The 25,248-nt window shown below is 66.5% G+C and overlaps 11 protein-coding genes across 11 annotated transcripts; 5 read left to right on the plus strand and 6 right to left on the minus strand.

Annotated features, from left to right (window-relative positions):
- Positions 1-233: 233 nt before the first annotated feature.
- Positions 234-2,671, plus strand: MICPUN_59079 (predicted protein; the record flags this gene model as incomplete). Its single annotated transcript, XM_002502711.1, has 2 exons — positions 234-302; positions 399-2,671. 2 exons carry the CDS (start codon positions 234-236, stop codon positions 2,535-2,537), a joined length of 2,208 nt encoding a protein of 735 aa, XP_002502757.1. The 3' UTR covers positions 2,538-2,671.
- A 2,137-nt stretch (positions 2,672-4,808) lies between these two features.
- Positions 4,809-6,200, plus strand: MICPUN_100853 (predicted protein; the record flags this gene model as incomplete). Its single annotated transcript, XM_002502712.1, has 1 exon — positions 4,809-6,200. One exon carries the CDS (start codon positions 4,809-4,811, stop codon positions 6,198-6,200), a length of 1,392 nt encoding a protein of 463 aa, XP_002502758.1.
- Positions 6,201-6,301: 101 nt separating this feature from the next.
- On the minus strand, positions 6,302-6,658 carry PSBW1 (photosystem II 13kD protein, chloroplast precursor; the record flags this gene model as incomplete). Its single annotated transcript, XM_002503059.1, has 1 exon — positions 6,302-6,658. One exon carries the CDS (start codon positions 6,656-6,658, stop codon positions 6,302-6,304), a length of 357 nt encoding a protein of 118 aa, XP_002503105.1.
- Positions 6,659-6,956: 298 nt separating this feature from the next.
- Positions 6,957-8,536, minus strand: VDE (violaxanthin de-epoxidase; the record flags this gene model as incomplete). The annotated part of the gene is made up of 1 exon (XM_002503060.1): positions 6,957-8,536. The coding sequence occupies one exon, from the start codon at positions 8,534-8,536 to the stop codon at positions 7,043-7,045; it is 1,494 nt and encodes a 497-aa protein (XP_002503106.1). The 3' UTR covers positions 6,957-7,042.
- Positions 8,537-9,220: 684 nt separating this feature from the next.
- On the plus strand, positions 9,221-10,870 carry ZEP1 (zeaxanthin epoxidase; the record flags this gene model as incomplete). Its single annotated transcript, XM_002502713.1, has 1 exon — positions 9,221-10,870. The coding sequence occupies one exon, from the start codon at positions 9,221-9,223 to the stop codon at positions 10,868-10,870; it is 1,650 nt and encodes a 549-aa protein (XP_002502759.1).
- Positions 10,871-11,036: 166 nt separating this feature from the next.
- Positions 11,037-11,945, minus strand: MICPUN_59085 (predicted protein; the record flags this gene model as incomplete). The annotated part of the gene is made up of 1 exon (XM_002503061.1): positions 11,037-11,945. The coding sequence occupies one exon, from the start codon at positions 11,943-11,945 to the stop codon at positions 11,037-11,039; it is 909 nt and encodes a 302-aa protein (XP_002503107.1).
- A 976-nt stretch (positions 11,946-12,921) lies between these two features.
- On the minus strand, positions 12,922-13,851 carry MICPUN_54313 (predicted protein; the record flags this gene model as incomplete). Its single annotated transcript, XM_002503062.1, has 2 exons — positions 13,421-13,851; positions 12,922-13,309 (listed from the first exon to the last, which is right to left on the minus strand). The coding sequence occupies exons 1-2, from the start codon at positions 13,810-13,812 to the stop codon at positions 12,922-12,924; spliced, it is 780 nt and encodes a 259-aa protein (XP_002503108.1). The 5' UTR covers positions 13,813-13,851.
- A 234-nt stretch (positions 13,852-14,085) lies between these two features.
- On the minus strand, positions 14,086-15,465 carry MICPUN_54316 (predicted protein; the record flags this gene model as incomplete). The annotated part of the gene is made up of 2 exons (XM_002503063.1): positions 14,086-14,977; positions 15,305-15,465. 2 exons carry the CDS (start codon positions 15,463-15,465, stop codon positions 14,086-14,088), a joined length of 1,053 nt encoding a protein of 350 aa, XP_002503109.1.
- A 234-nt stretch (positions 15,466-15,699) lies between these two features.
- On the minus strand, positions 15,700-17,856 carry MICPUN_82627 (predicted protein; the record flags this gene model as incomplete). Its single annotated transcript, XM_002503064.1, has 3 exons — positions 15,700-16,788; positions 16,840-17,022; positions 17,197-17,856. The coding sequence occupies 3 exons, from the start codon at positions 17,854-17,856 to the stop codon at positions 15,700-15,702; spliced, it is 1,932 nt and encodes a 643-aa protein (XP_002503110.1).
- Positions 17,857-18,875: 1,019 nt separating this feature from the next.
- On the plus strand, positions 18,876-20,363 carry ASP2 (aspartate aminotransferase; the record flags this gene model as incomplete). Its single annotated transcript, XM_002502714.1, has 2 exons — positions 18,876-19,324; positions 19,433-20,363. The coding sequence occupies 2 exons, from the start codon at positions 18,876-18,878 to the stop codon at positions 20,361-20,363; spliced, it is 1,380 nt and encodes a 459-aa protein (XP_002502760.1).
- Positions 20,364-20,910: 547 nt separating this feature from the next.
- MICPUN_59091 (predicted protein) lies at positions 20,911-25,242 on the plus strand (the record flags this gene model as incomplete). Its single annotated transcript, XM_002502715.1, has 1 exon — positions 20,911-25,242. One exon carries the CDS (start codon positions 20,911-20,913, stop codon positions 25,240-25,242), a length of 4,332 nt encoding a protein of 1,443 aa, XP_002502761.1.
- Positions 25,243-25,248: the final 6 nt, after the last annotated feature.

Here is a 25,248-nt window from a genome sequence, read left to right on the forward strand (position 1 = left end):
CTTCTAACTGGTCTTTCATATATCCGTTAACCGTAAACTTCTATTTTGCACAATACGCAAACATAATAAGTTGAACTCGAAAACACAGAGGTCAAACTCGGGATCTGAGATTTTCCCGGGAACTTTCTTTTGGAACAGTCAAAGCGGAGACGCGCCTCGGGAGGGGAGGCGACGTCGGTGGTGGAGCCTCGGGACCCCCCCGCGCGCGCCGGGGTCTCGACGGACTCGGCGATATGTCCGGCGCGCGCGGGCGATGCGCGTGTCCCAACTGTCAGGTGACGACCGCGCCTTCCAACGGCCGCGTCCGCGGATAACATTTCTCAACACTCCCGTTCGCCCGTTCCACCGCCCCGGCCCCGCGCGCTCACCTTCAACCCACCGCCTCCATCCCCCCGCAGATGCCCGAGCGGCCGATCGTGTGCGCGCCGTGCGTCCGCCGCACCCTCCGCGATCGCCGCGCGGAGCTCGACGAGGCGCATCGCGCGCACGCGACGTCGCGCGCGAGGCTCGAGCGGGCCATGACCGCGACCGCGGGGCGCGACCGCGCGGAGGGACCCCGGGCCGCGCTCGCGACGGAGCGCGCGCGGAACGCCACCGAAGACCTTCGACGCGCGCGCGCCGAGAACGCGCGAATCGAGAGCGCCATCCGCGACGAGCGCGACGGCCTGGCGCGAGCGCGCGAGGCGCTGACGACTCGAGCCGCGGCGCTGGCGACGGCGCAGGGGACGGCGCGCGCAAACAGGATGAGGATGTTTCAATCCGCGCTGCCGGAAGAGACGAGGCTTCAGACGCTCCGGCTGAAGCACGCGCGAGAGCAGCTCGCGGTGGAGCGCGCGAGGGCGGTGCAGCGGCTCCGGCTCGTGTTTCCCATCGCCGCGGAGCGCGTTCCGGTCGAAAGCAACCCAGGAAAGGACGAGTCGAATGCCAAAAACCAAATCGCAAACGTCGCAAACCCCGTCCACCCGGTCGGGTCCCGGCATCGTCCGCGACCCCCCACCGCGGTGACCGTGTGCGGGTTGCGGATCCCCGACCCAGGCGACGCGTCACCGCTGAACCCGCGCGAGATATCCGCCGGCCTGGGCATGACCCTCGCGCTCGTAAACCTATCCGCGGCGGTGTTGGGTGCACCACAATTGCACCGAGGTGAGTTTCGGGGCAGCGAGTCGTTTATATGGACCCCCGGGTCATTCTGGGAGGACGAACCGGAAGCCGCGAAGCCGGGAAGCCGCGAAGCGCGGAAGCTGCGTCTGTACCTTCCGGAGAAGTACCTTCCAACAGGGGATGCGGGCGGCGAGGAGATGCGAGGGGGGATGCCCGCGGGGGACGCCCGCAAAGAAGGGGGGTCCGACGACGCGAGGGGGGAACTCGACGGGTCGGGCTCACGTCATTCACCGCGCGGCGTCGGTAAAAGCGGGCGACGATCGTCGCCGCTGAGCGGCGCCCTGGAGGGCCTGAACCGCGGTCTGGACCGCGTCGAGGCGGCGCTCCAGGGCGTCGACGGCGCCGGTCGCGTCGCCGCGGCGGTTGGCGCGGTGGCGGGCGGCATCGGCACCGTCGCCGGCGGGATCGGCACCGGCATCGGACGCGTGGGAGCCGCGGTGTACGAAACCGGCGAGCGCGCGGCGACGAACGTCTCCAAGACGGCGTTGAACCTACGGCCGGGCGTTGCAGGCGTTTCAGGCGTTTCAGGCGTTTCAGGCGCGAACGGTTCGACCTCGGCCCGCCCGAACGACCCGAATAAACCCCGAATAAACCCCATCCATCCCACGGTCCCCATCCACCCCGCGGAGTGGAGTAAGCAGGCGGAGCGGGAGGCCGTCGCGGCGAGGGCGCGCGCGGAGTTGAACGCGGGGATTCGCCTGCTGCATCGGTCGGTGGGCGCCATCTGCGCCGACGCGAAGCCGTCGTTGGGTGGTGAGTCACCGGGACCCGAGGACTGGGGCCCGCTGGCGACGCTGGCGCTCACGCTTGCGACGGCGGCGCGCGGCGCGAAAAAGGGTGGGGGCTTTCCCGACGCCACCGCGTGGGTGCAACGACGAAGGTTGAACGCGTCGTCGTGCGACGCGGACGGCGGAACCGTTTCGAAAACCGTTTCTTCGGGCATCGCGGGGAGGCTGGGCGCGTGGGAGACGCGTGCGGAGAGCGCTTTTTTGGCACCCGCGATTTCGCGAGCGGCGCACAGCGGCCTGACCGGCGCGCAGTCGCTGATGTCCTCGGTGTTCGGGGGGCGAAACGGTTTTCGAAACGGACGGGGCGCTTCGACGTCGTCCGGAACGATCGGCGAGGACGACGACGGCGGCGACGGCGCCTCTGACGACGAGGGCGGACGTGAAGACGGTGAAAGCTCGGCGATGGCTGAGTCCACGTGGCAGCTCGTGGACGCGCCCGTCGGACGCACAGCTGTGCGCGACGGCGTCGCCGCCGTGTCCAGCCGGGGCCGAGCCGCCGTCCTGCCCCCGCCGCCGTCCAAGCCGGAGGATGTGGAGCGATGGACGCGCGCCATGGATTTGGGGGGTGGGAGGAGGGCGGGTGGATGAGAGCGTTTTTGGCGTTTTTTGGTTTTTGGTTCGATCGCGACGCGGGTCGGGAGTCGAAACCGGAAAGTAAACCGCCCGACAGTGTTGTCAAACAGTGTTGTCACTCGTAAAGTACGAAGATAGATTAAACTTTCACCACCACGTCGTCGTCGTCAGCAGCAGCAGCAGTAGGAGCAGCAGCGAAGGCCTGTGCCGGGACGGATCGTAACCCCAGCTCCTCCCTCAGCTCCTCCACCCGGTGCCGCCAACACGACGGCGTCTGCGCCAGCTCCGCGCCGTTCATCTTCGGCAACGTCCGCGCCAGCGCCGCGTCCAACGCGGCGAACATTCCCGCTCGGTCCGCCACCGATCGGGGAAAACGTCCGACGCCACCGCCCGGGACTTGCACCGCCTGCGAGTCCCAAGCCTCCCGCCCGCCGTCCAACCTTCGAAGCTCGCCCTCGCGCAACGCGTCGTACGCCCACAGTACGGTCGCCACATCGCGGCCGTTCATGCGAGGCGCCGTTCGAACGATGGCGTCGTCGAGCCGCGCGCACAGCTGTGCGCGCCCCGCGTGCACAGCTGTCTCCAGGCGGGCGTCGTCGTCGGCGGAGTCGAACCTCGCGCGAGCCCACGCGCAGTTCGCCGCCTCCTTCGCGGACATCTTGTCAGCCGTTTCGCAAGCCGTTTCGCACAGCGCGCGAACCGTCGCGGCCGGCGCGTCGGGGACGAGCGCGCGGGTCTTGATCTTGGCGCACGCCGCGAAAGCCCCGGCCGCCTCGGCGGGGTTCAGGTTTCGGCCATGGTTTCGGCTCGGGTCCGCGCCGTTCTCGTTCTCGTCTTCGTTCCCCTCGCCGTCAATCTCAGCCGTCGCTAAACAGGTGAGCCGCGAGTACAGCGCGTCCACGGCGGAGTGGATGGGATCCCCCCGGTCGATCCCGTTCGTCGGCGGTTCAAAACCCCGCGGCGCCATCTCCGCGTACGCCCAGAGCGCGTTCATCGCGCCCTGGCCCGTCATCTCGCCGGCGCACCGAGAAATCGCGGGGTGCAACGCGGCGGTGGCGTCGCGTTCCGCCGCCGTCGCGGCGGCGACGATGATCAGCATCTCCCACGTGGTGTCGCCCACGTCGGCGCCGCCGAAATGAGGCGTCCGGCACCCTCGTCGAGTCGCGTTGAGCGCGGAGCCCGTTAAAGCGGCGGTTCCGGTTTGCGGGTTTGCGCCCGGAACCGCCCGACCAGTCACCGCCCGACCAGTCACCGCCCGACCAGTCACCGCTACGTCACCATCCCCCCGCGCCCCGCTCGCCCCCGCGTCCACCACCGCCAGGGTCACGCCCAGCTTTGCGAGCGCGGTCGCGATGCCGGCCACCTCGCGAGCGCCCGCGCCCAGTTCGAACCCCTGGTGGTCCACCTCTCGATGGTCCGTTTTGAGCACTCGAGCGGCGGCGAGGGTGAGCGACGACGCGAGCGTCGGCGCGAGGGGCGCCGCGTCGAGCGCGGCGTACGACCACAGCGCGGCGGCAACCTCCCGCGGGCGCATGTGCCCCGCGGTTCGTTCGACCGCGGCGTCGAGCGCGAGCGCGAGGTCGGGGCTCGGGTTGAACCCTTTCGGCTCGGGTGAACTCTTTCGATCGAAAAAGCGGCGTTGGCGCTGGTGGAGGGTGGCGACGGAGTGCAGGATGTTGACGACGCCGCGCGCGCCCAGCGCCGGGACGGACGCGTGCGCCGCTTTTTCTTCCATCCGCGCGTACGTTTGGCTGTCGAGCAAGGTCCCGAGCGAGGATTTCGTTCGCGCGTTCGACGCGAGCGCGACGAACGCCGCGGCGAGCGTGACGTGATTCCACGACGCCAGGCTCGACGCCGCGAGCGCGAGCACCTCGTCCGAGTTTTTGCATCGCTGCACCGCGCGGCACATCCGCCGGTGGTCCGCGAACGTGAGGGATGGGTCGTCGCCGCCGGCGAGGGTCTTGCTCGTCGCCCGAGGACGCCGCGCGGGTGGAACGCCCGAGTCGATCGAGACGACCTCGTCGGCACCGCTATCCTCATCCGCTTTTCCCGACGCTGACCGCTCCCAGCGCCGAACGCCGGACGAAGACGCTCGGGACGCGATCGCCGCGCGACGCCCGGCGATCGAGATGCCGAACGGGCGACGACGTTGGATCGCCGGATTCGACGCGAACGCCGCCGCGGCCGCCATGGGAGAGGCCAGTGATGAAGTGATGGGGCCGCCTCCGAGAAGGCACCGTGGATACGCTGACTTGGATACGCTGTCCTGACGAGCGCCGCGCGCTGATGACGGGAGCCGTTCCCGGCATAATCGACGACGATTGGCGCGAGCCGTTCCACCCTCGGACCGCGCGAGTTCTCGAGATGGGAGGCGGTCACGGGTCGGGAGGCGACGCGAACGCCATCCCCGTCGCCGTCGTGGTCGCGGACGACGATCCGCCCGGGGATCGAGCCGACGACGTCCCAGTCGCCGCCGTCGCCTCGCCGGCGCCGTCCCCGAAAAAGGCACCACCTCCCAATTCGGGGGCGTCGCCGTGCCCCGAGGTGGCCGAGCTCGCGCACCTCCGACGCCTCGTCGCCAAGGGCGTCCCGCTGACGGTGGCCCAGGCGGGACGGGCCAGACGACTCATCGCCGCGCTCGTCCACGGGCCCCACTGCAGTCGCCTGGCGGACGCGTCGCTGAACCTCGCGGCTCCCGCCAAGCCGGTGTGGCCTCCGCCCGGCGGTGTCGGACCGACCGTCCCGATACGCTCCAGGCTGCGACTCGCGCAGGAGCTCATCACCGCGTTGCAGTACAACCACACCGACGCGGTCACCTACTTCACCGTCGACAAGGCGAGGCCCACGTGCCGCGTGATGGACACCGCGCGAGACATCATCCGGCACGGGTTGCCCATTCGATGCGTCGAGGCTGTGTTTTTGGCGATGTACCTCACCGCGGGGTGGAAAGAGGTGGAACGGATCCCGCTGCGCATGCGGAGCGTGGTCGTCGACGACGAGGGCGTCGAGCGCTCGCACGCGCACATCGTGTTGCTCATCCGCGAGCGAGCGCTCGACGAGACAGGCGCGGTCCGAGACAACCTCATTGACGAGGCTTCGAAAGGACGCGTCGATGAAACAGATCGGTCAAACGGCGATGAAACCCCGTCGAAAGGACGATCGATCAGGTACGGGGCGCTGGGAACGAGCAGGCGGGACGAGCTCGCGTACGTCCCGTTCGGCGCGCCCACGTTGACGACGGTGCTGGAGCACTACAGGGCCGGTTACGCCAAGTGGAGGCATCGGTTGGTCGGCGTCAAGATCGGCCTCCCCGTGGAACACGACACCCGGGCATCGTCGCCGGTGTGTTGGAGACACGTCGCCGTGGAGTGCGGGGGCGACGGGTGGGACGCCGCGATGCGCACGCTCGAGGCGCACGACGCGCGGTGCTGCGGCGGCGGCGTCGGCACCCGGAGGCACTACGACAAGTGGAGATGCGACGGGCAGATGTGGACAAACGACGCGGACAAATTATTAGTTCGGCGGAGGGAGCGGGATGGCGGATGGAGCGGCCGGTCGGGGGGAGGGGACGCGGGCGGGCGGCGGGCGGCGGGCGGGAGGTTTCCCGTCGCGTCGTCGCCGGTGAAATCGCCGGGGGGGCAGAAGCGCACGAGCAGAAGCGCGCGAGCGGCGGCGTAGCAAGCGGTGTCAATTTCGCATCGTAACACCAACCTTGGCTAAGTTGCTGCTCTATCCAAAAATTCCCCCCGATGATCGCGACCCGAAGCGCCCGCGAAGGCTCACTTCTTGGCGGCGAACCCGAGTCCGTTGTCCTCGGCGTACCTCTCCATGAACCTCATGAACCTGTTCCACTCGTTGGTGCTCTTCATCACGTACGTCGCCTCGATGCCCTGGGGCTTGCCGTTCAGGAACTTGGCGTTGACGTCCACGGTGGAGAGCTCGCCCTCCTGATCGATGAGGAACATGCCGGTGATCTCTCCCTCGAGCTCGGTGGCCTCGAAGACGTCGGGCTCGGAGAACCAGAAGAACGCGGTGCCGTTGGTGCCGTCCTTGCTGCGGGTGAGCTTGACGTCAGGGACGGAGGTCTCGTTGGTGCCCTTGACGAACTGGATGGAGGTGTCCGCGGCGACCGTCATCGAGACGGGGCGGGACGCGCCGCGGGCGACCGCGCGGCGCGTGCGGAGGGCCCCGGCGCCGGGGGCAACGCGCGCGGATGCGGTGAGGGAGAAGGCGGCGGCTGCGGCGGACATCGTTCGTGCGTGCGGCGTGTGCGTCGTTGTTGTGGCGCGTCGAGCGGTCCGAGGATGGAAGATGCCTCCAGACGTCGTACGTTCCGGAACCCCAGACTGGTCCGAACGACGTGGCCCAATCAGCGTCGAGAGTTTTACCTCGGACGTTTTTTCCTCGCTCCTCGCGTCGACCCGCTTTCTTACTCGGCTCAACTCGTGTTCCAACTCGTGTTAAATCGTAGATCTACATAATAGATGCGATCGCACCTGGCACTCCGCCCGCGCCGATCGTCACTGCCCGTCCTGGGCGCGGCCGATGTTCGCCTCCACCTTGTTCACGAGCCGCTCAGCCTTGGCCTGCTCAGCCTTGGCTTTTCCGGTGAGCTCAACCTTGGGAAGATCGCTCGCGTCGTTCGTCTTCAGCGCCGTGAAGCGAGGTCCGAACGACACCAGGCCGAGGTCCTTCTCGATCTCCTTCTCCAGGAGCCTCGCGTCCTTGCCCACCTCCCTGGCGATGAGGCGCGAGTCCTTGCCCACCTCCCTGGCGAACAGCCGCCCCTCTTTCCCGACAAAGGAGAACAACGCCTTCTCGTCCTTGACCACCTCGCGCTCGATGGCCACGACGTCGTCGCCGAGGGTGTCCAAATCTCGCACCGCCGTCACCTTGAGCGGCGCCTGCGGCTTGCACGAGTTATCGGTCACGACGAAATCGCTAAACTTCACCCCAACCTTCTCGGCGATTTTCGTGAGCTCGGGCACGTACTCGGGCCGCAGCGTCGGCGACGTCGAGTACACCACCGCGCCGCCGTAGCCGTCCCACGCGTCGTTCGTGCCCTTGTAGTACACGAACACGTACTCGCCGTCCTTGTACCCCGGCACGTACCAGTCGTCCTGGTAGTGGAGGTACTCGTTGCCGTTGTTGTGCATAATCGACGAAGTTTTATCGTCGGCATAAAACGTCTGCACGTCGGACCTCTCGTAGAATTGACCGTTCGGACGGGCGACGCGCCAGTTGATCTTCACGTACATGTGATCCTTATCGGGCGCGCTGAAGAAGTGCTCCTGGCAGTCGAAGACGTCGAAGTCCTTGTTCAACCCGGCGACGATGTACCACCGGCCTTCCTTTCCGAAGACGTTTGCGTCAAAGTCGGGCGCCATCGCGTCCAGCGACGGCACCGGGTACTCGCCCGTGTCCTGCTTCTGCTTGACGCAGTTCTTGTTACTGACGGCGCACGTGTTGAACGTCTGCACCGCCTTGGAGGCGTACAAATCCCCGCACTTGATCTGGCAGTCCGCCTCGTCGGGCTTGCCGAAGCAACCCTGGAGGCACACGAGGGACTCTGCGCACTTCTCGTCGGCGAGGCAACCCGCGAGCTCGACGTTGCACTGGGAGAGGAGGCACTTGCCGGTCTCGACGACGCGAGCGTCGATGGCGCCGGCGGCGTTCGGGAGGGAGAGGGAGAGCGCGGCGGCGGCGGCGAAGGCGGCGACGCCGCCGCGGAGCTTCTCCCCCAAGGAGCTTCGCCCCAGCTCCCGACGCTCCTCCTCATCCTCGTCCCGCTCGGATGGGGCGCTGGACGAGGTGGACGTCGCCTCCTCGGAGGAGGCGCGAACGACGATCGCGGCGGAGAGACGCCGGTGAGGAAACGCGCGCGCGCGCATAGAGAAGGGCGATAGGGCCGCCATCGTCGCCTTCGTCGCGCTCGTCGCGCCCGACGATGAAATTTTCCTCGGAGGACGACGACGAACGGAGACGGGCGCGGACGCGGCGCACGTGAGGGCCATGGTCTCGACGTTAACCCGCGCTCGGTGCGATGCGACCCGCGCTGTTGGACCGCACGCGGAGCTGTGGACAAAAACCGCGGCGCGTGTTGGCGTGTGAGCGAGACGCGCCATTTGAGAGATCTGGATATCGCGTCGTCGCCTCCCACGGCAGCAGGCTAAAGCCATTTGGATCAGGTGACGCTGACTGGGTGTCCGGTCAGGTCCGCGCCGCGCCGTGCGCTTTTCGCCCGCCAGCTGGATCCGAGGGGCGCTGCCAGTCACAAGTTATGACAAATCCGAGATCGACGCAGCGAATCTCGGAGATCGCGAGTTCTGCACCGTCCAAATGCCACGAAGTCTCCGAAAACGAAGCGTGTGAGGTTTTAGTCTCATTTTTTTGTCCCATCTCGTCCAGCTGCGGCGATTTGATTGGCCCAAATCGCTAGGCTAAAAAAATCGCGGGGAAAAGGAGCCCGATGATGTGCCAAGACGGGTTCGAGCGCCCGAGCGTTCGGCACTGCGGAAGCGCCCGTAAGTCTCAAGAACGTCCGTGCGTCGACGCACCCGACGCCGCGGAAGGGAACGACCGCCCGTCACCCGTTTTCGGCCCACCGCCTCGCGCGCTAACCGCACGCGTCTCCGACCCCCGCGGAGGGAATCTCGCCACCGCACCCACCCGAGGGCAACCTTTTATCTTTGGACATCATGTCCGCCGCGACCTCCACCGCCGCGGGTCCCGTCGCGCGCCAGCTCGGACGCGGTAACGCGCTCAGGGCCAAGACCAAGTCCGCATCCGTCCGCGCGCCGGTCCGCGCCAGGGCGGCGCGCGCCGAGATCCTCCAGTTCGCCCCCGCCGTGGGAGAAGACGGCATCCGCGGAGTCTTCAAGAAGCAACCGCCCAGGGACGATCTCCCCACCGTCCTCGTCGCCGGCGGAGGCATCGCCGGACTCATCACCGCGCTCTCCCTGCAGCGCCGCGGCATGAAGGTGAAGGTGTTCGAGAAGGTGAAGGAGTACAAGCTCTTCGGAGGCCCCATCCAGCTCCAGTGCAACGCGCAAGGCGCGCTCGATTCCATCGCGCCCGACGTGTTGGAGCAGGTGTGGGAGAAATCCACAATCACCGGCGACCGCATCAACGGCCTCCTCGACGGCGTCCTCGGGGACTGGTTCTACAGGTTCGACACCCGCCAGCCGTGCTACAACAACGGTCTCCCGCTCACCCTCGTCATCGCGAGGTACGACCTCCTCGACATCCTTCGCAACGCCGTCGGCGAGGAAAACATCATGATGCAAACCGTCGTGGAGAAGTACGAAAACGCCGGGGACAAGGTGATCGCCACCCTCACCGACGGCACCACTTATGAAGGGGACGTGCTCGTCGGCGCGGACGGCATCAGGTCCAAGATGAGGGCGCAGATGCGTGACGAGGACCCGGAGAATCCGCCTTTGGCTTACGCCGGATACGCGGTTTACACCGCCATTTGCGATTACTCCGCCCCGCACCGGACAGCTGTGCACACGGACGTCGAACGCACGGGCTATCAGGTGTTCCTCGGCCCGAAGCAGTACTTCGTCTCCTCCGACGTCGGCGCGGGTCAGCAGCAGTACTACGCCTTCCTCGACGTTCCACCCGGGGGCGACGACGAGTTCGCCAAGTGCGAGCGCTGGCCCAACTACCGCGCCATGCTCATGGACCGGTTCGCCGGCTGGTGCCCCGCGGTTCTCGAGCGTCTGGAGTGCACCAAGCCGGAGGACGTGGAGCGACGCGACGTGTACGACGTCCTCCCGGATCCCCGGTGGGTGGACGGCAGAGTGGCGCTCCTCGGCGATTCCGCGCACGCGGTGCAGCCCAACTTGGGCCAGGGCGGCGGTCAGGCCATCGAGTCAGCGTACGCCCTCGCGGACGAGCTCGCCAAGTGCGAGGGAAAGAAGGGTGTGCAAAAGGCGCTCGTGATGTACACGATGCGACGTTTTTTGAGGACCGGGTCGATCCACGGCCTGTCGCGGTTCTCGAGCCTCATGAACACGGTGTACCGGAAGTACCTGGGCGACGAGCCGTACGGTTTCTACCCGGAACCGGTGAAACAGTTCTGGAACAACGTCGCGAAGCTCAAGATTCCCCACCCGGGGTCCGTGGCGGGCCAGATCGCGATCATGGGGACGATGCCCGGGCTGCTCGAGTACGTCGGAGGCGGTTTCAACAGGTTCGGGCTGCCCGCGTGGCTGGGAGGCGCGAGCCACGGCAACGGGCTCGACAGGGAGCCCAGGTCGCAGGTGCCGGGGGTGTCCGCGCCCAAGCGCGACCTCAAGGCTGAGGATTTCGAGATGAAGGGGATCCCCGGCCTCGCCAAGTGAGCGAGCGACGAGGAGGGGGCGCGGGTCGGATCCCAACAAATTCTTTGGTGACACGCCTCGGGAGAGGCTCAAGAAACATAACATTAGCGAACTTTTGAAAATTACCTGTATTACCGACGATTGTTATTCCGCGACGACACCGCCCGCGCGCGCCGCCTCCTCATCCTCACTCCTTGAAGTAATCTGCCAGGGCGCGCACTCCGCCGTCCACCAGGCACTTCCGCAACTCGTCGTGCGTCGCGCCGTTGCTCGCCACGATCGCTCGCGTCTTTAAGCCGTACTCGTCGCCGGTGACCAGGTCCGTCATCCTCCCGCCCGCCTCCCTGACCAACAGCGCCCCCGCGGCGGTGTCCCACGCGTTCAGATCGCACTCGAAGTACGCGGTGAGCCTCCCCGCGGCGACCCACGCCAGCATGATCGCCGCGCTTCCCAGCATCCGAACGCTCCGAACCGGCAGATCCGTCAGCGCCTTCATCCCCTTCAACATCGCATCCGCGCTCTCGGCGGTGGCGCCGTAGCCGGTGACCACGACCGCCTCCTCCCCGCTTCGCTCCTCGCCGACGCGCATCGGGGCGAAGTTGCAGTGCGCGCCGCCGCCGAGGCACGCGCTGAAGATCTCCCCCGCGAACGGGTCCATTATGACGCCAACCTGAAGCTCGCCCTTGTACGCGACGCCGATGGAGATTGCGGAGAGGGGCATGCCGTGGACGAAGTTGGTCGTGCCGTCGATGGGGTCGACGATCCAGAGCCAGTCCGGGCCGGTGTCGAGCAGACGCGCGATCGCGGCGCTGCCCGCCTCCCACCCGCCCGGCACGCTCTCCTCCCCGAGAAATCCGTGCGTCGGGAACGCGTCGGCGACGGACGACTCGATGATGCGCTGCACCTCCGGGTCAACCTCGGTGAGGAGATCGCGCGCGTTGGCCTTAGTCTTGACCACGTCCGCGCCGAGCTTGTCGAGCATGACGGCCGCGCCGAGCTTGGCGGCGTCGGTGGCGACCTTGAGACACGCCCGGCGCATCGCGGGGAGGTCATCCTGGTTCAGGGCGGCGAGTCCGCCCTCGGGGAACGAGCCCATCGGATTGTCGTCGCCCTTCGAGTTCGACGACGACGCGTTGGACGGGGCGAGCGGGCGACGCCGGGCGGTCGGGGCGCGCCGGACGCGGCGGGGGATCGGGGCGCGCGAATGTGGCGAGAGGTTGTGGACCGCGCGGACGGCGGCGGCGGACATCGATGCGCGAGCGCGGTCACCTGCGAGAGGCCCCGAGACTGGTGGATACCTTTTTATCCCTGCGTGATTCGTGAGAGCAGTCCTGGGTTCAGTTCGGTGCGAGTCAACAACGGCAGCACACACAGCTCAGCGTTGTCGGCGCCATGAGGATCGCGAGGGCCGTCGCGCTGATTTTCGCGCTGATGCTCGCGCCGTGGATCGAGGATCGCGCGCGCGACGCGTCGTCGAGCGGCGACGCCGCCTTCGCGACGACGCGCCAGGGGCCGGGCGACCGCGAGACGATGACGAGGTTCGGGGCGTCGCTCGTCGGGGCGCTGCACGACGGCAACGACACCGACCACACCGTCGGCGTCACCGTCGACGCCGACGGCAACCCCATCGGCGACGCCGTCACCCAACCCGCGCGGTCCATGGTCGGCTTCGTCCAGGACTGCAGCGGGTTCCCGCCGACGCAGTCCGGCACCCTGTGCGGCGCGAGGGGCGCGTACCTGCACGGCCACTACCTGTACGTCGCAGCCACGCAGGTGGACACCGTCAGCGTGGTGGACGTGTACCGACCGGACATGCCCACCGTCGCCGGCTCCGTCACCGACACCAAGGTGCTCAAGGGCGTCGTCGCCACGTGGATGCACCGCTCGGGCGAGTACCTCATCGCGGTCGCCAGGGGGCGAAGGCCGGAGGTGAGTTTATTTTTATTTTCGTACTTGCACACGGGGCAATCGGAATGACGACGTCGCGTTTTGTTCGCAGGGCTTCGGGCACGTCGCGCTCATCGACGTTCGGTGGGATCGGTGGCGAACCGACGCCGCGGGACGGTACCTGGTCAGCCCGCGCGTCGTGTCGCACCTCGCCAACTGCTCCACGGACGCCACCCGCGGGCTGAGTTCGGGCAGGTGATTCTTTGCATTTTAATCTTTGCATCATGGGCAATCAGATTGACGTGGTTTTTTATTCGCAGGCTGTGCGGCGCCCGAGCCGTCGCCGTCGTCGACGAGACGGCGTACGTCGTGTCGGAGATGTCCAACTCCCTCTCCGTCGTCGTCCTCCCGGCGCGGTTGTCGAAGGACTTCATGGGATTCGAGCCCCCGACCATCGTTCCCGAGTTTGTCGGAACCCTGGTGGACACACGGTTGGAAGGCGCGTACGCGGTGGCTGTGAACGGCGCCAACGCGTACGTGGCGAGCCGGTGGTGCAAGACGTGCGTCGTGCTGGTGCGTTTATCTTCGTATATAGGGTTAAGGACCTATTAGGACCCTAAACCGTCGTAACACTTACTCGCGTGGGCGATTGGACTGATGTTTTGTTCGTGTTTTTCTTCGCAGGTGAGTCTGGAGGACCCGGGGAACCCGGTTGTGGGCGGCAAGTTGCCGAGGCCCGGCGTGCTCGGCCAGTTCGACGTCGTGGTGTCGCAGGAGGAGGCCATCGCGAGGATCGCGCTCGGCACGCCCCTGCGCGGGGTGGAGTTCGTGGCGAAGGGCGTGGAGGCGGACAGCGCGTTCGCCTTTGTCACCACCGAGTTTGACGGGCGCGTCACGACGGTGGAGAAAAAGTGCGTCTCGTTCTCCGCCGACTTGGGGGAGAGCGTGCAGCAGTGCGCGCTGAGCGCGCGGCGGGTGTTGTACGACCTGGACTTTCCCGCGGATCCGCGGTACGAGTACAGGGCGAACGCGCGGCCGAACCAGGCGTTGGGATGAGGGTTTTTAGACTTTAACATGGAGGACTTTTAATATGATATAGAGGGCGTAGGGCGCGTTTCCGGCGGTTGGGGACGCTTTCGGTTGCGTTTTGGGTGGACTACTTGTACAAGAAGGATCGATTAATCCGTTAAAATTCACGCCGCGAGTCGCGGCGTCGACGGCGGGGCGGGGCGAGGGCGAATTCGTCCTCGCGTCTCGCGCCCCTGACCGCGTCTCTCCCTCGTCACGAGACTCTCCCTCTGTCGAAACCCCATCGTTGAAACTTTGTCGAACCGGATTGATTTTTCGCGTCAAAACGGCTCGGGCTCGGACGCTCGCACCAGCGTCGGGTTGGGCAGGAACATCAGCCGCAAGCCCCCAACCTCGATGAGCGAGTGCGGCGCGAGCGACGCCCTTCGCCCGGACTCGACCGCCACGTTGTTGATCCACACGTGCCTCTTGCCCACGTTCCGAAGCACGAATTCGCCGTTCCACCGCAGCTTGATGAACGCGTGCTGCCGGCTCACCTTCGACGCGTTACCCTCCTCGGCCAAATCCACGTCAACCTTCTGATCCTCCGTGGACCGCCCGAGCACCGTCTCGCGTCGCGTGATCTGAAACGTCGCGCGGTGCCCCTGGAGCACCCCCAGCGAGTTCTTCGCCGTCGCCGCCCTCGCCGTCGCCGCCTGCGCCGACGCCTCCAACTTACGAATCTTCCTCAGCGCCGACGCCAGCTGTGTTCGCGATCGCTTGCGCGCCACCGGGTCCACCTGGTCCCGCGCGGGCCTCGGGTCCATCGCGAGCACCGCCGCCTCGGCGTCGGCGAAGGACGGCGGCGGCGTCGTCTCGTCCGCGTCCGTCTCCGCCGGCGGCGTCTCGTCGCCGCGCGCGCCAGCCGTGCCAGCTGTGCCCCGATCCGCCAGATCGTCGCCCCCCGACCCGCCGGACGGGGATCGTCGCGGTCGCTTGCCGCCGGCGCTCGCGGACGGGGATCCCCCCGCGGGTGTGGCCGGCCCCGCGCCCGCGTCCGCCGGGCCGTCCACCCCGCGGAGGCTCGCGCGCTCCGCAGCCGCCGACCGCGTCCACGCGGATCTGAAATCTTCCGCCGTGGACGCGGGGGAGACGGTAGGTTGGGCGTCGAGGATGTGACGCGCCATGCGCCTCGCCGCGGGTCGCGCGACGTTGGGGTCGTAAAGTAAAGCCCTGCGAGCGGGAGGGGAGCGCGGGGCACGACGGCGGCGTTGTCAGCGCGCGGCGGTGACGACGCGTTCGGGGTCGCGGGAAAAGGATCTCGGGTAGGGCGGGAAAACGTCGCGGGGGCTGACGTCGGCGCGGGGATCGGCGCGGTCGGGTCGAGACGCGCGCGGGTCGACGCGCGGGTTTAGGGTTTAGGGTTAACCCCAAACCCGCGGGGGGCACCCGCGACGTCACGAACGGGGCGGGGGGGCGGAGGCCGCGTCGTGCGCGGGATCTCGCGCGCGGGAGGGTTCCGGGAGGGCGCGTCATGCCGGGACCCCGGGGGGCACGCACCGCCAACGATCCGTCACCTCCTGACAGCTGTACGCCCTGGAGAAGGGCAGGATGCCGCGGGCGATGGAGGCTAACGCCGCGCCGGCCTCGACAGCCTCCCGAAGGAGGAAGTCGTCGCCGACGGGCCAATCCTCCACCGAGGGCGCGGCGACCTCGGCCATGAGCGCGCGCGGCTGGAAGTGGTCCGATGATGGTTGGGGGGTGCCGCCGTTTTTGGCCAGTCTGCCAGTTGGCTGGTTGGAACGAAAAAATAATAAATTAGGTGAGGGTGATTGCTCCCTCGCGGTTGCACGATTCGCGCGCGTCCACCGTCCTAGTAGCTAGCTCGCGTCGTGAGAAACATCGCGCCACCTAGCTAGAACGAACCGCGCGCTCCCTCCTCTCCCTAGCGTCACTCACGCGGTGAATATGAACGTCGAGTTTGCATCCGGCGCCAACATCTTTTTCGCCCTTGCGCTCCCGCACACCCGCTCCAGCGTTAACGCGTCCAACCTACTAAACACCGCCGTGGCGCTCGGCGCGTTCGCCGTCGACGCCGCCGACCGTCCGTCCCCGTCCCCCAAAAACCCGAGCATCTCCGCGTAGAAACCCGCGTGATCCGGCAGGGAGTAGAAGTGAACTTCCCGCACTCCCCTGATCCTTCGGCGAAAGTAAAAATGCGCTCGTTCGGTGACGAGCAGCACGCGCTTGCGACCGTCCGCGAAGATGGACCTCGCCCTGGCGGCGTCCCGTTGGTCGGTGTACTCGGAGGTGACCGCGAAGGAGACGTCCTCGGCGGTGAGCAGGTTACGTACCCGCACGAAATCGAGGTAATCGCGGATGAAAATGAGCGCGCCCGGCGCTGGATTCTCTCGCAACCGCGGCAGCACCCGCCTGGTGAAGTGTTTGAACCGCACGTCGTCCGAGTCAGCGATGGACGCGGCGTCCGGAAGCCTCTCGAACTGTTGCCGGAGCCCTCCCGCGTTTCGCACGGCCCTCGCGGCCCAGCCGAGCACCCCGGGAAATGACTCCTTCCAACGAACCCGCCCCGCGAGGTTAGCGCACTCGTTCCTGACCAGCGCGTTGATCTCGGCGCACGGAAACGACGAGAGCACGATCGTCTGCCGAAGGTTTCTCGCCAGGCCGTTGAGGTGGGTTTCGTGCACGCGCATGATGTCCACGCCGTGCTGGTCCTTCGGCAGCTGGTTGCACGACGAGAAGAGCGTGAGCACGTGCTGCCAGTTTTGCATCATGAGGACGTCCGCGTTGTCCACGACGAGCAGCTCGATCGACGCGAGAAAGTCGGCGGCACTCTTGCCGGATTCCTGGAGCTTCGTCACCAGGCCGAGGGGCGAGCAGACGAGGACGTCGGATCCGAAAAAGTCGACGTACAGTCGGACGGACGCCTTGGTGACCTTGATCCCGAGCCTGAAGTGGTCGTCGGTGTTACCGCGGAAGAGCCGCTTGTGGTCTTCGGGGATCCACTGCCCGCCGCCGCGTCGCCGCTTGGCGCCGCCCGATTGGCCCGATTGGTCCACGTCGCCGGAATCCTCGACGTCGGAATCCCCGTCGCCGAAATCCTCGGCGAATCGATCGAGCTTGTTCACCGCGTCCGCCCGTCCCTGAGCGGCGGGACACATCTGAAGCAGCCGTCTCACCACCCTCCCGGCTACGTTTCGCATCGGCACCAAGATGAGCACCGTCGGCCGAACGAAACCCTGGTCCCGGGGTAGGTCATCCTCGACCATGACCCTCGTCGCCTTCTTCCCCTTGCGCTTCGCGATGGCGGCCGCCTTTTTCGCCTCCCACGCCGCCTTCTTCGCCTCAGCCTTGACCGTTTTACCATCCTTCCCCTCGGCTCGAGCCTTTGCCTCAGCCGCCGCCGCCGCCTCCCGCTCCGCGTTCTTCGCGACGTCCATCTCGATCTCCTTAGCCTTGGACCGCTTCAGCAACGATTCGTTGTTCTTGGTGATTCGCGTGCGCGTTCGCATCACGTGGTTGACGACGTGGAGGAGGTACGCGTCCATGACGTCGTCGCCGCCGCCGCCCGAGCCGTCCGGACCCAACGGTTCCTTCCGGGCACTCCCCGGAGGTTTCCGAGCCGTGTACACGACGTCTCTGTAACCGTCCATCAGCGCGAACAACTCGCGTTGGAGACGCGACTTGAACGGTGCCGTCGGGAGCGCCGCGATCGCACGCGCGCGTCGCGCCTTGGCCTCCTCGTCCTTCGCGTCCTTCGCGGGTACCTTGCTCTCTCCTTTGCCCCCCTTTGGGTTTTTTTCTCGTTTAAATCTCTTGTTCAGCGCCGCGATCGACGCGGGATCGTACAACGCGTTCCAGCGCTCTTTGAGCTTGGCGGGGAGGCCGACGGGCGCGCGCGGGGGCGGTGCGTTGATCACCGGCGCGACCGCGTCCCGTGCATCCTCCAGCGCCGTCTTGTCAGCCTCCCATCGTCCGGCTCCCGGTGAGTCACCGCCCGGCGAGTCACCGCCCCCCGTCACGGGTTTAAACTTCGGCGCCGTCAGCGCGACGGCGTCCGCGGCGTCCTGCGTGACGGTCCTTCGGAGGTGCATCGCGAGGCTGTGGTCCGCGCCGGGAGCGGCGGCGGAGTTCGATCGCGTCGCGCCGGGAGCGGCGAATTCGTCTTTGTCCTCGTCGTCGAATTCGTCAGAGTCGTCGTCCGTGGCGACCTCGTCCTCCTCGTCGCCCTCCTCCGCCGGCGCCTCGTCGTCGGAGGTTGGATCCGCGTTCGGGATCCCGTCGGAGTCTTCCTCGTCCGCCGCTTCCTCGTCGCGTCGCCGTCGTCGTTCTCGGGAGCCGCGCTCGCCGTCGCCGTCGCCGTCGTCGTCGGATTGAGATTGAGATCCATCAGATTGAGATCCATCCTCGTCTTCGGAGCCTTCGACGTCTTCCTCCATCGCCACGGGGTTACCGTGCTCGTCGACGATCCCCTCGATCTCGCCCTCGTCATCGTCCGTGTCGTCCATATCGTCCGGGCCGCCGGCGACGGCGCCGTCTTCGTCGCCGTCGCCGTCGCCTTCGGATCCTTCGTCGGAAGATTCGTCCGAGCTGGTGCCGGCGGCCATGTCCCCATCGGCGCGGAGCGACGCCATCAGAGCCTCGAAGGGATCGCGCGCGCCCAGCCTGGCGACGGGATCCGAGTCGGACGCATCGTCGTCGGCGGCGGCGGCGGCGGCGGGCGCGGCGGCGGTCCCCGGGGCGCCCCGCTCGTGCGCGACCGGCGCGGCGTGATCGGCACCGCCGCCCCTGCCGCCGCCGCCGCCCCTGCCGCCCCTGCCGCCCCCCCGTCCGCGCCCACCGGCTTTCCACTTCCACGCCCTTCCGCCGACGAGGCCCTCCTTCCACGCCTGCGCGCGCGAGAGCGTCTTCCTCTCCTCACGGCGCTTCTCGTTCGCCGGCATCGCGCCCTCCGGTGACAGAGCGGCTGCGCGCTCGCTGCCAAATGGCTCTTCTCGGTTTCGGCAGCAAAACTCATCCGGAGGACCCTTGAAGTGAAACATCTCGAGCTAGGGATCGAGTCCACTGTGAGCCTCGCCGTCCGCGCGGAGGCACGCCACCGCCCCGCCCGTCGATGCCCGTGGTCGGTTTACTCGCCACGCGCGCGTGCGCCATCGGCGCCGCCGCGTCCATCGCCCGCCGCGGCGCCCTGGTTCGCGCCGCGCGGGCGCCCCTCATCCATCATCGCCAGGCTCGCGCCGGGTGTCTGTCCACTCGCGCGGAGGTGGACCAGACGCTTAACCCGCGCGTCGCCGCGCTGCGCCCGTCGAAGACCATGGCGCTGACGGACAAGGCGCGGGAGATGAAGGAGAGCGGGTTACCCGTCATCGGGCTCGCCGCGGGGGAGCCCGACTTCGACACCCCAGCCGAGATCGTGCGCGCGGGGTGCGACGCCATCAAAAACGGGCACACGCGGTACTCGCCCAACACCGGCACCGCCGCCCTGCGCGAGGCGGTGTGCGCGAAGCTCAAGGAGGAGAACGGGTTGGAGTACTCCCCTTCCGAGATTGTGCTCAGCAACGGGTGAGAGAGAGCGGCGCGAACTCCCGCGACGACCGACGCCGTTCCCGCGCCCCATCCGTCCTCCCGACGCGACGCTAACCTCTCGTTTCCCTTATCCGTCGTCGACAGCGCCAAGCAATCGGTGGCGCAGGGCGTGATCGCCACGTGCGGTCCCGGCGACGAGGTCATCGTCCCCGCCCCGTACTGGGTCTCCTATCCCGAGATGTGCCGCCTCGCGGGAGCCGAGCCCGTCGTCGTCACCACCACCGCCGACGAGGGCTTCCTGCTCACCGCCGACAAGCTCCGAGCGACGCTGACCGACGACTCGCGGCTGCTCATCCTGTGCTCCCCTTCCAACCCATCCGGCGCGGTGTACACGAAGGAGGCGCTGGAGGCCATCGCGGACGTCGTCAGGTCGCACCCGAGGCTCCTCGTCCTCGCCGACGAGATCTACGAGCACATCATCTACGAGCCCGCGAAGCACTTCTCCTTCGCCGCCATTCCCGGCATGCGAGAGCGAACGCTCACCGTCAACGGATTCTCCAAGGCTTTCGCCATGACCGGCTGGCGCCTCGGATACCTCGCCGCGCCGCAGCACTTCGCCACCGCGACCGCCAAGATCCAGGGCCAGACCACGTCCGGACCTTCGTCCATCTCCCAGGAGGCGGCGATGGCGGCGCTCGGTCTCGGCAAGTTCGGCGGCGCCCCCGTGGCGACGATGAAGGCGGCGTTTCAAAAGCGTCGCGATTACGTTTTCGATCGGCTGTCGAAGATCGAGGGCGTGAAGCTCGCGTCGCCGCAGGGCGCGTTCTACGTCTTCCCCGACGTCTCCGGCCTCGTGGGCGACGGGTGCGTCGCGGAGGGGTTCGGACCGATCGCCGACGCCGACGCCTTGTGCGAGTACCTGCTGGAGAAGGCTCAGGTGGCGCTGGTGCCCGGGAGCGCGTTTGGTAACCCCGAGTGCCTTCGGATCTCGTACGCGGCGAGCGACGAGACGCTGCGGGAGGCGCTGGATAGGATCGAGAAGGCGCTGGCGCCCGAGGTGTACGTCCGCGGATAGGATTTTTTAAGTCAGATGCGTAGCTTTCATCGTCGGTGGCGCGGGTCGCGACTCGGGTGAAGACGGGGTTCGGTGCATTGTCCGTCCGTTTCTGTGGGCGTTTTCGATGCGAGACAAAATCACGAGTGCGGCGAGAGACAAAATCACGTGCGTGTGGAGCCTCGGAACTTTAATTCATCGCGCACCCGACGGGGTCAGGCGCGAGTCCTTTTCACACGCGTCGGCGCGCGATCGGCCCCCGATATCCAGTCGCGTGTGCTTCGGCGTGCACGCGGGCGTTTGAACGACGCGAGAACCCGCGCGGAAGGTCCCGAGCTCGCCGAGTCAAACCACCGGCGGTTCGTTAACGAATTGTGCCAAATTCAGTCGGTGGGCACGTCAGTGGACTAATTAATTGTCGTCTGGTGGACGACGCCGGGGTCCCCTCCGTTCGCCGCTTTCGAGGCCGAGCTCGGCGGGGTCCGACCCGGTCGCGAGGCTGACGTTCCCGTTCTTGAACCGCCCGTCGCTGGCGGCGGAGGCGGAGCGGGCGACGACCGAGGATTCGATGCGCGACGACCCGGACCCGGGCGGGAATCTGGCTTGGGCGAGAGCCATCGCCAAGGCTGACGCCCTCGTCGCGCTCTCCCACGAGGTACGCGCGTCGGCGGAGAAGCGGGCCAGGTTCAAACAGGCGGCGGGCGCGTACGCGGACCCGCGAAGCCGCGCGTCGAGGACCACGCACGAGCGCGAGCGCGCCGCGGAGGGCGTGGCGAAGGAGATGGGAGTGGAGGTGCCCGTCGCCGAGCATGAGAAGACGCCGGCGGAGCCCGTCGAGGCAACCGCGTCGTCGCCCTTGCCTAGGTCCACCGCGAAGCACACCGCGAAGACCGGGACGCCGCTCGGTACGTCCGCGTCGTTTAAGAGCGACGGATCCGACGCCTCCGTCGGGGATTCCGCCACAGCTGGCACAGCTGGCGGCGGCACAGCTGGCGGCGGCGCCCCGCAAAGTTCGCGCAAGCAATCCGCCATTCTCAAGCCGCAGAAGCAGAATAGCGGCGACGTGCTGGACATGTGGGACGAGAAGGGCAACATCCGCGTCGCCAAGGCGCTGGCAGATACCCCCAACCCCTCGGACGTGGACCCGTCCTCGAAGGAGGTGTCCATCACGCCGGATCAGTACAGACTCCTCTACCTCATCTCGCGCTTGCAGTCGGTGTCGTTTGAAGCTCCGAGGAAAATGGGGTCGATCGAGCTGACCCGCAACGAAATCTCGAGCGGCGGCGGGGGCAGCCCGTCGCGAACGTCCTCGGAGGACTCGCTCGATCGACTCCAGTCGCTCGCCGCGCGCGAACGCGAAGAGAGGGAGGGCGGGGGCGGGGAGGAGGGCAAATCTGAACTGAGAGCCCATACAAACGTTCGGAAGCCCGGCGGCGTTTTCGGCAACAGCGGCGGCAGGGTGGCGCCCGAGCCCGATCACAACATCGCGCGATCGAGCAGTCACGGGTCGAGCGCCGGGAGGACGGTGACGATACGCGACGAGCCACCGAGCGACTCCTCGAGGGTACCGGCGGCGACGCCGGGCGGCGAGAACGAGAACGAGGGGTCGAAGGAGCCGCACAGGCAGTTGTCCACGACTTCGCTCTGGAAGAAGGCGGTGGTCAGCGTGGTGAACACCCTGAAGCTGCGACACACGCTCTCGCGCAGTTTTCAGCACGTGCCGAGCACCATGCGCGAGCTGCAGGACAAGGCTAGCACGCGCTGGGTGCACAGGACGCCGTTGCTGGTGTACATTTACGAGGGCATCCTGCTCGAAATATTCGAGACGTACGACTTTTACCCCGGCTCGGAGATGTCCGGCGTGTGCAAGGGCGTGCTGAACATGAACGTGTCGACGGAGGCGGTGGATGACCTCTCGGATCTCCAAGAGATGGGCCTGGTGCTGCGGCTGAAGCTGGGAACCAAGGACCACTTCACGACGACGTCCTATCAGGTGATGCCCGCGGGTGTAGCCGCGTTGAAGTCGATGCCGCAGCGGGATAAGAACGACATGGATCGATTCTTGGTTCACGGCGTCCGCGTGGAGACGCCGCAGATGCTTCGCGCGACGCACTACGACCCCCACGACTACGCGTGGTGGGGTACCGCCGACAACGACGACGACGAATACCTCCGCGAGATTTTCGGCGATAAACCCGAGTTTACCCCTTTCGAGATTTCCTTTGACGCCGTCACCGGCGAGTTCAACCTCCTGGACACCGAGGGAAACGAACGGGTGAGCACGGTGACGGAGTTTGAGGACGTGTCTTACGTGTGCTCCCCTTACTTACCCTCGTGCGTCAGGCCGAAGGAGGGGCGTCACTCGACGAACAGGGAGTTTAGCGATTTCTCGTCTCTCGCGCACCTCGCCGCGGAGGGGACCCACACCATGCGCGACGCCGACATTCGTCACCACGTCTTCCTGAACAACATCACCCTACTGTCGTCCCAGTACCTGGTCAACGGACCGAACGAGGTGAACTCGCTGAACGAGAAGCTGTCGTTGCACGCGAGCCGCGAGGAGATGCGCAAGGGCCAGGCGGGTTTGGTATCCGCGCAAGTCGATCACTCGCCGGCGTCGACGGTGTTTGACGTCGCGATGTCGGGAATGTGCGCCATCTTCCCGATGGACTACGTGCGGTCCACGATGGCCAACTTCGAGTCGAAGGTGTACCTGCCCGAAGATCCCGGCGTGGTGCAGCTGGAAAACTTTGGCATTCACCTCCACTCCAACGGCGAGGTGATTTTTGGCGTCAAGGTTGAGAGCGTCATGAGCAACGTTCGGGACAACATTCCGATTGATCTGATCGCTCGAATCGTGTTCGACCTGCACGAGGACTCCGCCAGCACGCTGAGCTCCATATCGAGCTCGCACCAGCGTCTGCTCATGGCCAGTCTGAGGGGCACGCGGTACGTCAACGAGGTCCGCAACGAGAACCAGGGCAGCTCCCGCAGGCGCAACAGGCTGGACATCGGCGCGAGCGGCCACAAAAAACGCCCCGTGGAGCTCACCGGTAGCGCCGCCCTCGACAACGTGATCGATAACCTGACCGCCGTGGGTTCGAAAGTTTCCGGCGTGGCGGCGTCCATCGCGTCCGTCCCGAGGCAGGTGCGGGATCAGGTCATGAGCGGGCTGGTGCACAACAAGAAAGCTTCCTCCGGCGAGGCGGCTCGCGGCGACGCGCGCGGGAGACCCAGGCCCCTGCGTCGCGCCGTCACCCCGTCGCAGCTCGCTCGGAGCTCGATGTCCCCGGTCATCAGAGGTAATAACCCGGCGCTGACGCGCCAAAAATCCGCCGTGTACGACAGCGACGACGACGGCTCCAGCGTCTTCGACTCCTCGGACGAAGACGACGAGTTGATGAGGTTGCAGCAGTTGGTGGTGGCGGCGAGCGAACAGCACGCTTTCACCGCCTCCAAGTACGCTTTCAACATGTTCACCGCCTTTTTCTGCGATTCAATCACCCCCGGCGTCTCCGCTGCGGAGCTGATGGACGGCGAGGATTACGAAAACGACATCATGCAGATTATCGGTCGAATCACCTCGGGCGCGGACCTGCCCGGCGGGGGAATCGTGCTGAGCGGCGAGAAGGGGCTGATCGTGTCCGGGCCCGCGGGACGGAAGTTCGAGCAACTCATCGTGGTGCACTGCTCGGTGATGGCTCGTCGCATCTTCGTAAGCGAGTTTTTCCATCGGCTCTTCGAGATGGAATCGGAGATTGACGCCATTCAGGTGGCGATCAGCGCGCACATAGGCAAGCCCTCGCAGCTCTCGGACATTCGCAGGCGGGTGATGGAGGCGTGCAAGCAGGCCAGCTTGTTGGACTCGCTGCTGACGCAGTGCCAGAGCTCTTCCAGCGACTTGCCGGATATTTCCCAGAAAACCATGGAAAAGGGGAAATCCGATCCGGCGTACGACGTGCTGCTCGAGACGCTCAACACGCAGGACTACAGGGAAGAGCTGGTGTTACGTTTGAAGGATTTGGAGTCGTTGCTGCACTGCGCTCGGCTGGGGCTGGACTCGCTGAGGGAAAACACGGATGTGATATCCGAGATGCAGATGTTCAAACTGCAGGAGAGCCTGCAGTCGAACACCCGCAACCTCGAGTCGCTCTTCCGGTCCAACGAGAGCGCCAGCAGCAGCCTGCAGATCATGCAGCTCGTCATCGGAGGTTCGCTCGGATTCGCCATCCTCGACAGGATGACCGGCGAGTGGTCCGCCCTGGACACGCCTTGGGGACAGACGTTTTGGAAATACTTTGTCGACCCCGCCGGCGTCTGGTTCGTCGTCTCGATGACCGTCTTTGTCGTCATCGTCGTCGGTCTGCACATCACCATGAAGTTCATGATCAAGCAGGCGTCCGCGGACATGTGCCTGCGTTACTCCCTGCACGTGCGAGTCAACTTGCACGCGCTTCGACAGTACCTCAAGCGACGCGTCTTATTCAGCGAGGAGGCTGAGACGGACGTCGAGGGGAACAACGTGTACAAGGTATCCTGGGACGAGAACAAGAAGGCGTACGGGGGTAGCGCCCTCCGGGTCGGCATATCCGTCGACCAAGGCCACGCGCGTTTGTGCACGGTGACGTTGCAGTACAATCGCAGGGAGGGTTCGCTGTCGGTGCCCGACGTGCAAGATAAGTTTTTGCGCGAGCTCGTCGACGCGAGGGTCATCGTCGACGAATCGGAACTCGGGGATTTGATCCGCCCGGAGGCGCACACCCTGGAGGAGCGCGTGCGCATGGCGGCGGACGAGCAGCGGAGCAGGGACAGGGCGAGGAAGCTGCGAAAGCGGGGGGAGGACCGGCAGGCGGTTCGCATAATCGAGCGACGAGCGATCAAGTCGGAGCGCAGCTACTAGCTAGGT

This window comes from Micromonas commoda, chromosome 6 (assembly GCF_000090985.2).
Source record: "Micromonas commoda chromosome 6, complete sequence".
NCBI classification, from domain to species: domain Eukaryota; kingdom Viridiplantae; phylum Chlorophyta; class Mamiellophyceae; order Mamiellales; family Mamiellaceae; genus Micromonas; species Micromonas commoda.